This window comes from Cricetulus griseus, assembly GCF_003668045.3.
Source record: "Cricetulus griseus strain 17A/GY chromosome 1 unlocalized genomic scaffold, alternate assembly CriGri-PICRH-1.0 chr1_0, whole genome shotgun sequence".
Taxonomy (NCBI): domain Eukaryota; kingdom Metazoa; phylum Chordata; class Mammalia; order Rodentia; family Cricetidae; genus Cricetulus; species Cricetulus griseus.
The window spans coordinates 244684548-244698905 of record NW_023276806.1 but is presented as its reverse complement, the minus strand read 5'-3'; the positions used below and the strand labels follow the sequence as shown (position 1 = coordinate 244698905).

General features: G+C 37.8%; 1 protein-coding gene across 11 annotated transcripts in view; it reads left to right on the top strand.

Annotated features, from left to right (window-relative positions):
- Nucleotides 1–14358, top strand: part of Psd3 (pleckstrin and Sec7 domain containing 3) — a 520985-nt gene that overhangs the window by 291503 nt on the left and 215124 nt on the right. For all 11 annotated transcript variants that reach the window (XM_027388898.2, XM_035451484.1, XM_027388902.2 and 8 more), the window contains 4 exons: nucleotides 8977–9180; nucleotides 9386–9466; nucleotides 11690–11802; nucleotides 14069–14127. In XM_027388898.2, coding sequence (XP_027244699.1) covers nucleotides 8977–9180; nucleotides 9386–9466; nucleotides 11690–11802; nucleotides 14069–14127 — 457 coding nt within the window. The remainder of the gene's footprint in view (nucleotides 1–8976; nucleotides 9181–9385; nucleotides 9467–11689; nucleotides 11803–14068; nucleotides 14128–14358) is intronic.

Here is a 14358-nt window from a genome sequence, read left to right as displayed (position 1 = left end):
AAGACACATTGACCCAGATGCTCTCATAATCTCAGTGGTCCAGAGGTAAAGACAGGTAGATCCCTGGGGCTTGCTGCCCAGCTAGCCTAGTCTGCTTGAGGAATTCTAGGCCAATGAGAGACCCTGTCTAAAATAAAGACAGTGCCCCAGAAATGACATTGGAGGTTGTCCTCTCAGTTCCGAAAGCATGCACAGGAGCATGTACCCACACACATGTAAACACACAAATATACAAAACCCAAAACCTCAGCTTGAATGGGGAGGGGACACCACTCACACTGTGATTCCTGCTTGAAACTCAAGAGGAAGCTTCTGATAACATCGATGCAGCTTTTTAGTTGTATGCCAAACAGGAAGTAGGAAGGATTGACACAGATATACTAAGTCTGTGATGGGTATAATAAGCAATATATAACTTTGAAATGTAGCCATTACCCATGTAAAAGTTGCCTACTTTTTAAAATTATCCACTGAAAATTTTGTAGCAAAATTCTTTATTTTATTCTTTTATTAGTTCAAATTAGGAACAAGCTTGCTTCAGATGTCAATCCCTTCTCCCTCTCCCTCCCCTTCCCCCAACATCCCACCTGCCCCTTGCCATCCTCCTCCACTCCCCAGGCAGGGTAAGGCCCTCAAAAGGGGCTCCCCAAAGTCTTGTAGCAAAATTCTTATGTTTCTGCATTGGCCAGTGCTAGATCCCTTCATGTAGTTCCCTTATCCCTTTTTCTAAATAGCCCCTGAGATCAGTGTACAACACTGACTTAATTCAGCTATACAATGATATCCTATCAGTATCCTAGAAAGACGAGTCCTTCTCCACCTGAGTTATGCTTTTCTTGCCCCAGTAGAGTAAGGTTCACTGATCTCAACTTGTACAAAGAAACTCCTGTAAATAATGATCATATATTTTTATACTTGTGAGACATAGGTTAATGGTTCCTCTAAAATTATTCATTTTGAATAACTGTGGTATGGTTTTCATTAAAGTGGATAATATTACAGATAGTCCATTCTCTTTTGAGAGTCGGCACAAAAGAGCTGCAACTTAGGAGAACAAGGAACCTGGCCTAGTGATGCATGCTGGTACTCTGAGTACATGGGATCAAGAATTCATGAACTCTGGCTCAAAACAAACAACGGCAACAAAATCCAGAATTCCAAATGCGTAAGAGTAAAACCCGGGTTTCATTTTCATAAAGAAACACCAATGCCTATGGGATAAAAATTTCAGTTATTAGAAATCAGTGCTTAGAGGCAAAAGTGGAGTCAGCAGCCTGAGGCCCACTGTTGCACACACTGCTGCCCTCTTGTGGGATGCTGAGTGTAGGACCCAGTAAAATAAGACTCAAAGGGTCTTCTGGAGAGGGGAGACAGGAATTGAAATCATCATGGTGAAGACAGACTGTTTGCTTTTGTGCTGCACAGAAAAGTATCTGCCAGGACCTTCACTAAATATGTTTTTTCTCATGTTTTAAATCGTGAGGTCTCTTTTAGGAAAATAACTACTACATAGATGTAAAAAATGTGGTCATTTTGGGACAATTGTCTTTATAAAGTTGATTCCTACTGAATGCCAGCCGATGTTTCCATAGTGTCTGATGCATTATATTATCATCAAAATAAACACATAGTAGCCTTGATGTTGAAAGTGGTAGGGGTAGTGATAGAAATGGATCTGATGCTGGTACCTGACCAGACACGGTACTGCATGGATCTTTCCACATTATAACACCTTGTGAAGTTGGTACTGTTATTTCCATTTTATAATAGGACAGCATGAGGTAATGGACATCATTACCCAAGTTCCCAGCGTGGTTATCCTTGGAGCCAGTGTTGGAATTTTGACTATGTAACTGCTCTTTGTTAGTTATCTGTTTTCAAAAGCACCATCTGGATTGATACTTGTTACTTTTCTGGCAAACTGATCATTAAGAATTTTCTTAAGAAATGAAGAGAGGTAGGAAGCGGTCCTTCTGCTGTGATAGGACTTTGTTCAAATGGTAACATTGCTAGATGCACTGTGTTGGCACATTCCAGGCATCCTTAGTCATGTAGAATGGGACAGCTTTTTCCAGATGATCATGTCCTCCTATATTGGGTGGCTTCTGGGATGCTGCTGGGTTTACACAGGTGTGGGTGGGTTATCCAGTTCTGTGAACCAAATTCCTAGTCTTTCCTCTTTCTGTCTTATGCCTTTGTAGGCATGGACTTCACATGGGTCCTCTAATTCCTCTTGAACTCACTGTCTTTATTGGCAGCCTCATATTTCCATGAGCTCCTGAATAAAAACTGGCCCTCTCCCCTCTCTCAATATAGCCCCATACATCTCATTGCTAATTATGTACTTAATTTTATACATTCTCGATATTTCAGAGCAGGACTTTTCTTCATATTTGTGCAAATTCTCAGTTCAGGTTTTCATCTTTTGACCTCCTATCTGGTTTCTCTGCCTTCAGTTTTTCCTTCATACTACAAGTTAAAGTGATTCTATCAAAACTCCAAACAAATAAAATATATATGCTTGATGGCAATTTTTAAAAAATATTCATTTATTTATTTGTGTGTGTGTGTGTGTGTGTGTGTGTGTGTGTGTGTGTGTGTGTGTGTGTGCCTCAATGAATGGATGTGAACCATGTTAGGGCAGGAGCAGAGTCAGGAGAGGAATTGGATCCCTTTGGAATGAAATTGCAGACAGTTGTGAGCCACCATCTGGGTGCTAGGAATCAAACCCAGGATTTCTGCAAGAGTACTGAATGCTCTTAATTTCTGAGTCATTTCTCTAACTCCATGAAGGCAATATTTGCTGTGTAATCAAAGAACCAAGAAAAATCAGGAATCTCATTTTGGGGTTATGGGTGGGTAACATATATAAAGGGGGTCAGAGGAAGCCTCATTGAGGAGGTAGCATTTGAACAAAACTGGAAGGGGAAGTCTGTTATGCTTTTTCAAGACATGAAAAGCACTGTGGGCAGAGGGCAACCAGTGAAAAAGCCCCGAGGCTGGAGCACACCGAAATGTAAAAGAAGCTAGATCACTATAGCATCATATGGGTCTGAGTGGTGACCCAGAATCATCTCAGAATCATCTTAGACTTCCTAAGGCTGAGAACTTTCTGGAGTGAGGCCCTGGCCCCTACTTTCCTGAATGTTTCACATATCCAGTATCCACATATGCTTCCTTGAACATCTCAAGGCTAATTCATTTAAGACAGAGCATCTTTTCTCCCAGCCAGAATAGCTTTTCCCCCCTGATCTTTGGCTTGGCTTGTGACAGATCTGACATTCAAGTTGTGCTGGCCTGAAAGATTAACTCCTCTACTCTCACGCCTCACAATAGGACTTGCTAGGAAGTCATTCTGTCAGCTCTACTGGGAACTATGGCCATTGCTACCCCTGCAGCCAGCAATGTCTTCCCTGGAATATTTATCGTCTACCACTTGGTCTCTTCCACTTTATTGTTTCGAAAACAATGAAAGGTTCACCCTTTAAAACTACAAATTTGTCTTTTATATGTCAGTGTATGTGTGCATAGGTGTACATGTGTGGAGGCCAGAGAACACCTTCTTTTTTGAGACAGTATTCTCTGGTCTGGGGGTCATTAATTAGGATAAGATGGGTGACTAGTGAGCCCCAGGGATTTACCTGTATCTGCTTTTTCAGCTCTGGTACATCCTTGCTGGCTCACAACTTTAACCATGAAGTGGTCCCTGGAGATATGGTAGGACTTTTCTGTGGACACGGAAAGCTTTGGCAGGTTATCAACACTGAAAGGGAAATAGTTGTTAAGGAAGACTTTGTAATATCACTCAAACACTATGCTAACTACTCCTAGTTAACAGCCTAGCAGTGCATGGCCTAAACGGATGCATTCTCAGAATGCATTGTCAGGAGTTTCCATTGTGTGAACACCTTAGCATGTCCTTACCATAACCAAGGTGGTGCAGCTCACTATACACCTAGCCATATGTCTTACACCATCATCAAAGAGGTCTCCAGCATCTCTCAAGTATCCTTGAGTTACTTAGTGCTATTGAACAGCAAGAAATGCAGCTCCCGACTTCCATAGTAAATTGTGCTATGTTTCTTTTGGTGGCATAACTTTATGAAGCTGTATTTTCTCCAGCTGCTGTGATAAAACCTCCATGTTGAGAAAATGTCTACATTATTCTCTTTGACCCCAGTTTTGAGACATTGTATAGTTGTCAACATGTATATACAATTAATTAGTAATAAATACATTTCACCATAAATGTACTTTTCAAATAGCTATAAATTAAGTCCACATAACATTAGTACACTATTGTTCTGAAAAACAGTGTTTTTTTTTTGAGCCCAGAGTATAATGAAAAAGTTATACGTTGTTTTGTGCAGTGAGAAAATTTGAATCTATAGACTACTTCTGTAAGCCTTACTGGTGTTTTAACCTTCTCTATCATTCGTCTTGATGGAGCTACACTGGCCTAGTTTGTTCTCACACATGCTCCAGAATCTAGGCTTTAAATTGGCTGTTTTTTTCCTGCTTAGAATGCTTTTCATTTCTGGTAAAACGCAAATGTTGCATTTCATATAGGCTTCTAGTGACCACACATAAAACCCTTTGTGCATTCTTCCCTTGCCCTCTCTTCATGTCCACAGCCCATGCCAAGCTCTGCAAACTCTCTGATCCTACAGAGCCCTGGAGAAGTAAGAGCTTTCTAAGAAGCATGCTTGCTTCATTTCATCCCTTGACTACTTGAGAGATGCCTCTTTGCTAACACTGCCTTCTGTAACCTGTGACTTTTTCATTTGTTACTGCTGTCAATTCCTCTTTGTAGTCACATCACAAGACTAGTTGAAATGACTCAATAAAAGGATGTAATACCTAGAGCAATCCACCTCATTAATTTCCTAATTGTGACTAACTAAAACAGTGACATCAGCAGGAGGGGCAGTTGCATTACCTTAGCTACATTGTCTAGAAAAGGCAAGTCAGAAGAACTCTCAAACAGTGACTGTCAATGACTTCAGCTGTAATAGGACCCCTTTGACATCTTCAGGTTTATAGAATAGGTAGACACAGATCCCTGAAACCAAGACTCAAAAGTAGTATTTTTGGTAGGAAGGGAAGTCAGTCAACATGAGTTTTAATTACATGCAAAACCATGAACCATAAGCTGCCTCTGAGAAAGAAAATGATATTCTGTTGGCCATGGTTGTTTATGACATTTGTTTCTCAGGCTTGCAGAGACAGCACAGAACACAGTCCTCACAGAAACCTGAACAACAAATCACTCAGAGCTGTCTTGCACCTCCAACAGTAACACCCACCTCTAGTAATGCTATTCACATGATATCGTCTAGCACTGGTTCAGCACTCAGTGTGCCTGTCACTCAGCTAAGTGCTGTGTATAGGCTGTTCACTCAGGAGGCTTAGAAAACCTAGGCAGAAGGGAACCTATTTTATATATGGGAAGGCTTGGAGGAGGGGCTGGGCATGGATAATGGGTCTCTAGGACCCAATTTTTCATGCTATATGCTAATCACTTGCTACTGCTAGCCATCTTCTAATACACATGTCCTCACTGATTTAATAAATGTTTATCAGTTCCTGATGATGGACAAGTAATAAACATGTTTTTGCAGTATTTGGTAAAGATGTGTACGGAGCACTATTGTGTACACACCTGAAAGTTAGACACCTGGCCATTTTATTACTTTTATTTGGGAAATCTAGCAACCTGTTAAGTTGAAAAGGTTCTTCGAAGGCATAGTGATCAGACTCCATGATCTGATCTGTATTGTTGAGAGTTGCCGTGGTTACTTGGCTGCAGGAAATAAAGGCTTCTTTTAAACATTTCCTAGAATACAGGGGAGGGGACACTGAAGTAATTGCTAGAGATCTTACTTTTATAAGATTGCAATGACAACCAGGGAATGAAGCTGAGGTATACAAAGGGAGACATCTTACCAACAAAAACATCTAATATTCAGCAGGCTAGAGGGACACTGTTTTGTGTATTTAGGGGAAAGAATGGGGTGTTATCTCCCTCGAGGGCTCATCCAGTCTGCTTTATCAAGTATGAACAAGCCAGCACTGCTTTGTTTTTTATTCTCTTCATACAGTGGCCCTGTGTTCTGGCTCCTGCCTTATTGGGGGGCTGTAAAAGCATTACAGAAACCCCAACAAGTAAACAGAGCTGAGAATGTGAGGTCATAGTAACATGACCTCACAGAGGGTCAGATGCCTGGAAGGCTGGGTAGTTGAGCAGAACTGTGTTAGAGTGAAGGGAAGGAGAAGGAGCTTCTATAAGAAGTATGGCTCAGGCATGCCTTAGCAGTTGTCATGGGTCTTACGATGTGCATATTTTATTGCTGGTGAGTTTGTGTTGTCATCACATTGTGATGATTTCTGATTTAAAAGGAACATTTTCTGTTTGGCTTAAGTGGGAAAAGGACAGATTGAAGACATCTAGGAAAGAAGGAGTTCATCCTTACTTTGTTCATCATTTCTCCTTTTACTGAAAGTTATTTAGTTATTGTATTAAAAGAAGACCCAGAAAAGTCTGTTGTCCATAGATCTTACAATTACATCTTTCTCTCCATAAAGAAGCGGTACTTAAAGACGATAAAGTGAGGTCAGCTAGGTTGGGCAAGAGAATAGAAGACTGTGAGAAAAATAACCAGGAGTGATATTAGTGATTGTTTTCAAATTTATAATTACATTTGAACAAAGTCTGTCTGAGTATATTAAGTTATTAGATTCCATTGCATGAAGTATCTTATGAAGTCATTAGTAAAAAACCACAAGCATGCTGAGAAATTAACAGTAATTAGTGGTGTGCTGGTAAAGAAAATTCTTTTTGGCATTTGTCTTTACTGTGTTATAGCTATTATGTAGAGAAAGACTATTACATAGAAAACTTGTGGGAACCAACTCCAGGAAGAAAGTGTGTGTTTGTGTTTGTGTGTGTGAGTACATATTCATATATATGTATGTGTATATATGTTTGTGTTTGTATGTGTAAATGTAACTTAATTGATTGTAGCCAACATTATTCTTGGACAAGTTTACATTTCTACTAGTGATATGGTAAAAACTATGAATTTTCCTTAATATGAAATTTCTGTGAGTTTAACAGATATGCTATAGTTAAATACTAAGTTTCACACAATGATTGGCGGTTTTAGCTTTCTAAGTAGGTTCATAATGAAATGATTGAAGTATTATATTCATTTTCACGATGATCTCATCATAAGTAAGCAATTTGCTATTGGTAGGTATTTTCTGTTGGAAATTGAAGGTGGCTTATTGTTTAAGAAAGGTTACCATGCATCCTTGATTGTGTAGGTCCATTTCTCTTTAGCTCATTGTTTGTTGTTGACAGTGGTTTGCAATTTGACTTGAAGGTGAAAATAATTACTGTGGGTTTGGTCATCCTCCAGTTTGTACTCTGAACTTACCCTGTGGTCTCCACTGGGAACATGTAAGTTGACATTGCTCTGAAACAAGTTTTCACATAGGTGGGAGTAAAGGAAATCTGACATAATAGCCTGTGCCCCTGCTCTCCGCTCTTTGGTCCCCTTAGAGCAGCTTCCAGGCCCTGTTGATTAAGTGTACTGAGGAGGAGTTGCTTTGTAATGGAGACAATTAAATGACTAGACAGCTGTTAAATTAAAATTCTTATTAAAAAGTAACATTTTGGGTCCAGCGGTGGTGGCACATGCCTTTACTTTAACCACAGAACTCAGGAGACAGAGACGGGAGGATCTCTGTGAATTTGAGTCCACTCTGGCCTATATATTATGTTCCTGGCCAGCAAGGACTACATAATAAAACTATGACTCAAAAATAAATGAGTAAATAAAATATTAAAGAAAACAGTGAAACAATTTCAGAAAAGCATTTCTACCCTGAATTTGAGCAGTTTCCTGGTACTTAACTACACTCCTGCGGAAGGTGGTGACATTAGTGAAAGGGATTTTTGTTACATTGTGGGATGAGTCATGTTTATAAATGAACAAAACATCAGTGGAAAATTACACATGGGTAAAGGACCCAGTTAGAGGTTAGGAGAGAAAAGACAAAGACTGAATTTCATATAGGAGTACAAAAGCATATTGGAACAAGTTTTATATTACAACTGATTCAAGAAGTTACAAATTTTCTTATTCTCATGTTATATATAAAGCATATCTACAATTATCTCAAAGGGATATGAAAATATACGTCTTGTACTTAAATATCTATGTGAAGACAGACTTTTCCAAAGTACTTCAATCAAAACAATAAATTAAGAGGTTTAATCAACAGGTGGTTCTGAGAGTCCTGTTGTCCTCTAAAAGCTAGCCAGCTATCTGTAAAAAAAAATGTAAATCACTTAATTTGATATTATTGGAGAACCTGGTTTTTAGCAAAAAGTATTAACTAATTGTTTCTGAACATATAAAGTACTTTACATTTTGTTTGTTTACCAATATGGTACATATCAATAGATAAAATTGACATTAAACAGAAACTTATTGGAGTTCTCAACACTTAAAAATAATAAAGTCCTAAAATCAAAACCATTTATTTAGGCCTTAAGGCAGTGATTCTTCAGCCTGTGGGTGATGAGTCTTTGGGGGTGTCATATGACCCTTTCACAGGGGTCTCTTAAGACCATTGAAAAACACAAATATTTATATTAGAATTCACAAAAGTAGCAAAATTACAGCTATGACGTAGAAGTGAAAATAATTTTATGGTTGGGAGTTACCACCACATGAAGAACTGTATTAAAGGGTCACAGCATTAGGATGGTTGAGAACCAATGGCTTAGCCTATTATTTTTATCATTTAGAAATATAGTGCCTGACAAAGTTTTTGCAAAATATTTAGATAGAAATATTTATTTTATTTAAAATAATTTTATATAGCTGGTTTTACAGTGTTATAATTCCATTCCTATCTTCTCTTTTGCTATATAAGAAAAGCTTTCTTTCTTTCTTTTTTTTCAAGTGGTAGCCATAGCCATGCTGAGGTGAAAACGCGACCAGATGCTCATTCTGAAATGGGGAGCACCGAAATTCTGGAAAAAGAGACCACAGAAAGTCTCAGTAATGGTACTAACAGCAACGTGGAAGCCGCTAAACGACTGGCCAAACGCTTGTATCATCTAGACAGATTCAAACGATCAGACGTTGCAAAACATCTAGGCAAAAAGTATGTTCTTCATGCTGGTATCTGAACATTTTTTTACTGTTCTCTCTGTCTCTCTCTGTCTCTCTGTCTCTGTCTCTCTGTCTCTGTCTCTCTGTCTCTGTCTCTGTCTCTGTCTGTCTCTCTCTCTCTCTCTCTCTCTCTCTCTCTGTCTCTCTTGTAGAATAGTTGTCATTTCAATAAACAGTTCTACTCTGTTTCCTTACAGCAATGAATTTAGCAGACTAGTTGCAGAAGAGTATCTGAAGTTTTTTGATTTCACAGGGATGACGCTGGATCAGTCTCTCAGGTATGATGGAACATCATCTTGTCTTTGCTTCCAAGTCACGACTTCCTAGCAGAGGAAGTGATGTGCTCTGTTAAAGGGAGGTGTCTCTGTCCCACCCCATCCTGTAGCCCATTCTAAATCAAAATCACTCTGCGGTTTACTATTAATTACAAACTGTTTGCCCTACAGTCCGGGCTTATTACTAACTAGTTCTTAACATTATATTAACCAATTTCTAGTAATCTGTGTATTGCCATGCTGGTGTGGCTTTTACTGGTCTGCTGGCATCTTGTTTATTTGATGGCTGGCTTCCTTCTCTCTCCACCCCTTTTCACTGTATGTCCATTTGGCTTTATTCTGCCTTGCTATAGGCCAAATGAGCTTTTACTATCAATGAGAGCTACACATATTCACAGCCCACAGAAGGGTTGTCCCACAGCAGTGCCTTGCTTGGAGTCACCCCAGGTCCATTTGTGAGGGTAGATCAGACTCTGGGTCCTAAACATAGAATAACAAAGAAAGAAACATGAACTGATATTCTGCATGTAATAGGAAACTCGAGTCCGTGTAATATAGGAGAATATGAGCTGAAATCAAATCTGGGAAGTGTGTCTCTTTTGAGAGTTTCTTTTTAATTTTTCTATTATAGTAAAATATATGCAACTAAATTTCTCAACCATTTTAAAGGCACCGTCACTGGCATTAATACATTCATGGAGTTGAACATCTGTCAGTCACTGATTATTTTATTCTATTCCTCTTGGAGCTAAAATTGTGCTATTCCCTAGAAACTACTGTTTTGGCTATGCTGACTACTTCATATACTGGCATCTGACAATATTTGGAGGGCTTGTTAGGTATGATGGCATCAGGGATTATGTATGTTGTAATTTATCACGGGATTTCTTTGCCTTCTTAAACTGAGTAATACTCCTTTGTATGAATATAGCACCATTTTCATTCCCATTGAGTCAAAAGTTACTTGATTCCAGTCACAGTTTATCTGTTGTGACTGCTTCTTGTGGTCAACATTGGCACATATATGTCTCCTTGAGACCTTGCTTTCAATTCTGTTGAATAAGAAGGTTGGAGTTTGGCAGTTAAAAAGAATACTGACTGTGAAATTAGAGGCCTTTGTCCCTTAAGTATTTAGTTTAAATAGGCAGCTCAAAATCGTTTCAGAGGATATTTTGTTATTAACTGTTGTATGTAAAAAAATAGCTCAATCAATATAATCTATAGGAAGTGTCTGTGAAATAGATTTTAATGTCTACTATCTGATGAGTTTTAATGAAGGCACACCAATACTCATTTTTTCATGTTTGAGTAACTGAACCTAAGATCTAGTGAGAGTTTCATCTTATGAACTACCTTTAAAACATGTGAACCTGAGAGAGTTTTGATCATCTAGTATAATCCCTTAATTTTGCAAGTCAGAAAAAGAAAACCCTGGGAGGTGAAGTGAGGATGGTTATATCAGAGTAGCTCCTTGGTGCTTGCAGGGTGTTGTTACCTAATGAAAACATCTCAGAGTAAAGGAGTGAGTTATATCTTTGTGCTGTTACATATTTATTTCAAAAGTTATAGAGAAATAGTGATCAGCATGCTTTAGGAAGATGAAGTACAAATCTCTAGTAGGGAAGAATGCAGAATTCCCATGAAAATCAGTTTTATTTCATGTGCTTTATGATAGTAAGACTTCTGAGAAAAGTTTAAATGATTTTTATATGTGACATATTGCTTGATATAAGGAACAACTTAAGGTCATATTTCCCAGTTTCCTCCTCATGTATCAATGATGAGGTGAGAACAGACAAAATAAGTTAACCCAAGTCTGCTGTGCATGAAGCAGTGCACCTGACACTTTAGCCATGCTAAAGAACACACAGCTGGAATGATTGTGCAAGTGAGTCATAAATGTTTCTTTTTAATGTGATTGATCTTTTAAAACCTACCCTTTGACAGTCACAATTGGAAATCACCTGCCTTTCACAGGATTTCTTTGTGTATTGGCCCTTCTGTTCTTACTGTGACATATTTTATAGAGGTTTATTTTTCTTTTCTTTTTTTGTCTTCCTCTCCCGTGTGTGTGTGTGTGTGTGTGTGTGTGTGTGTGTGTGTGTGTGTGTGTGTGTGTGTGTGTGTGTGTGTGTATGCACACACATATGTGTAGCATGTAAACTGTTTGGGGGACTGCAGGCATGCAGTTCTTAAACATTTCTCTCATCTATTTTTCTTTCTCAGGTATTTCTTTAAAGCGTTTTCTCTTGTGGGAGAAACCCAGGAGCGTGAGAGAGTATTAATACATTTCTCCAATAGATACTTTTATTGCAATCCAGACACTATCACCTCACAAGGTAATCTAATGGAAAGCTTGCATTTTTTTATGACTGTAGTTATTTCCCTTAGTATGAAAGTTATATTTTCTTGTAAAAATGTAAGTTACATTTATTTCCTTCTAGTTTATGTAAATCCAATTTGAAATCATTAGTTTCATTTCCTATCCTTCTCCTTTTATTTTAGTTTTTTATGTCATAATCTTTTAAAGGAATATTTAATAACATGATATTTTGTTCTCTTAATTATTTTATTCTTTTTAACAATTCATAATATGTCAGTGTACTTTATTTATGTTGTCTTTCTATGTTCAGGTTTGCCAGTCCGGGATTTTATGTGCAAAGTAGTTTGTAATACATGATTTGTTTTCTTAGTTCTCCTTACAGTCCTAGTCATTCTGCTTCTCAAAAGTCCTGGTCACTTAAACTTCCTTGTGTGTTTAGCTCAGTGATTGTTTTGCATATTAATGTATCTCTATGGAAGCTATGCTGAATCCCCAGTACTTCTGTTTGATAGTGATTAACATCTTTAAAGCTGCCTTTCCCTTCTGACTTTAATGAGCTATGGGTTTGTTTGTGGTACTGTTTTTATAAAGTAATATTTACCTATTTGGCTATTGGCCTACCCATAAGGAGAGTCTGTCCATTTAAAGTATGGTAGCAATGCACAATTTCAAGGTTTTAGTGAAACATAATCACTTTTAAATGGGAAAGTTTCTCACAAGTTTCTCAATCCTAGAATAAGTTACTAGGACAAGGAATAGCAATTGTCTCTGAACAGAGACTGATAGTAACCAAAGTCCTTGCTCACCTCACCTCCTCAGGTTATAGCTAGTTGGTTCAGCATTTCATCATCAATATCACATTCACGTGTGTAAACTGGCAGTGTTCGGACTGATTATCAGTTGTGTCACTGGGTCAGAACCATCTAGGGAACCTATGAGGAGGAGAGTTGTTTCCATTCCACGTGAAAGTCTAAGAGGATGTTACCATGCTTGAAAGAGCAGGAGATGTGGGAGTGTGTACAGGCACTCTTGAGGAGGGTGTTTGAGTGTTGGCTGCTGACTTTTACAGTAATTCTAGGAATTACTTTTGGATAGGCAAATGGAACTGGAATAAATATGCTGTGAGGCACATAAATGACATAAGAGAAACCATCCTCTAAACTAAAAGACATGCTTTTGAAAACAAACTGTCTTTCCTGTGCATTTGATGTAAATAAGGTTTTCACTTCCTCTAAAACTATTATCTCTTATACTGGGATTAAGAATTAGTAAAGAGAAAAGCTAACTCTGGTATTTGAAGGTAAGATGTTTAGCTCTATATACTTTTTATATTACTGTATAAAGTAAGATGAAAGCGATAGTCCCATTGACATAGGGAATGTTATTTCAGGCTTTGACCACATTTTCTTGAATACTTAATTTTTAATCCTCCCAGATTATTTCAGTGTTTTACTTTTAGCTTTATCCATGACTTCCTAGAAAAACAATACAATCTAAATGTAGCCTTTAAAGAATGTTGCAAAATATGTCTATTATTATCTGTATCTATGTCTATTATTATTATCTACTATTATTATCTGTCTATTGTCTATGTCTATTATTATGTTATCTGTATGTATGTGTATTATTATCTGTATCTATTATTGTCTATGTTTCTATTAATTTTTACTTTGATAACATGCTACAGAAAATTGAAAAAACATAAGTAAAGAATATATGTTTCATGGTCCAGAGATATCTTTGTATTTTGATGTATTCTTCTAGAAATATTTATATTCAGTAGAATCATACTGCACATAATATGTCCTCATATAATTGATTATCAGGTATCTTTTCACTTCAGCCTATGTGCCTGTACAACATTCCTAATGTCTTCAACATTACAAACTGGTTTCTGGAGGGTTACATTTCTCTTCCATTGTAAGCAATTTTTGTCTCTGTATTCCTGTATTTATGGAGATCCTCAGCTTTTCTTTAGTGTAAAGCCATGGAAGAGTTGCCATGTTAAATGACACAGCTTCAAGGCTTTGAACATATAATAACAATTGCCCTTCAGAGAGGAGGTACCAATTTACTAATCAATAGAAGAGTTCAACTGTCTTTGGAAGTCCTTACAATTTATCTCATCCATTTTCTGCCTTCCAGACAAAGTTAGTTATGTCTAGTACACCTTTGGGTATGCATCATTAGCAGTTGTCCCTGTTTTTGGAGTTACAAAGTTGTGTCTAATACAGCTTTTAACATGCTATGTTAACAGTTAACAGTAGTCCATGTTTTTGCAGATGGAGTCCATTGCCTCACCTGTGCTATGATGCTCCTCAACACAGATCTGCATGGCCATGTAAGTGTAGGTTTGTGATGCTGTCTCATAGAATCTGCAATGCTACAAGCTTGCCTTTGTCTTTGTGCTCATATGTATTATTCTCAGCCCCCTCCTTGCTTTTTCCCTAGAGCACTCCCATAACATGTAGATAAATGTGAATTTCCAAAAAGAAATATCCCTTTCATCCCACATGCTAGCACACAGAGTGATTTTTAAAAGCAAACTGTATTTTGTAGGTGTCTGGTATCA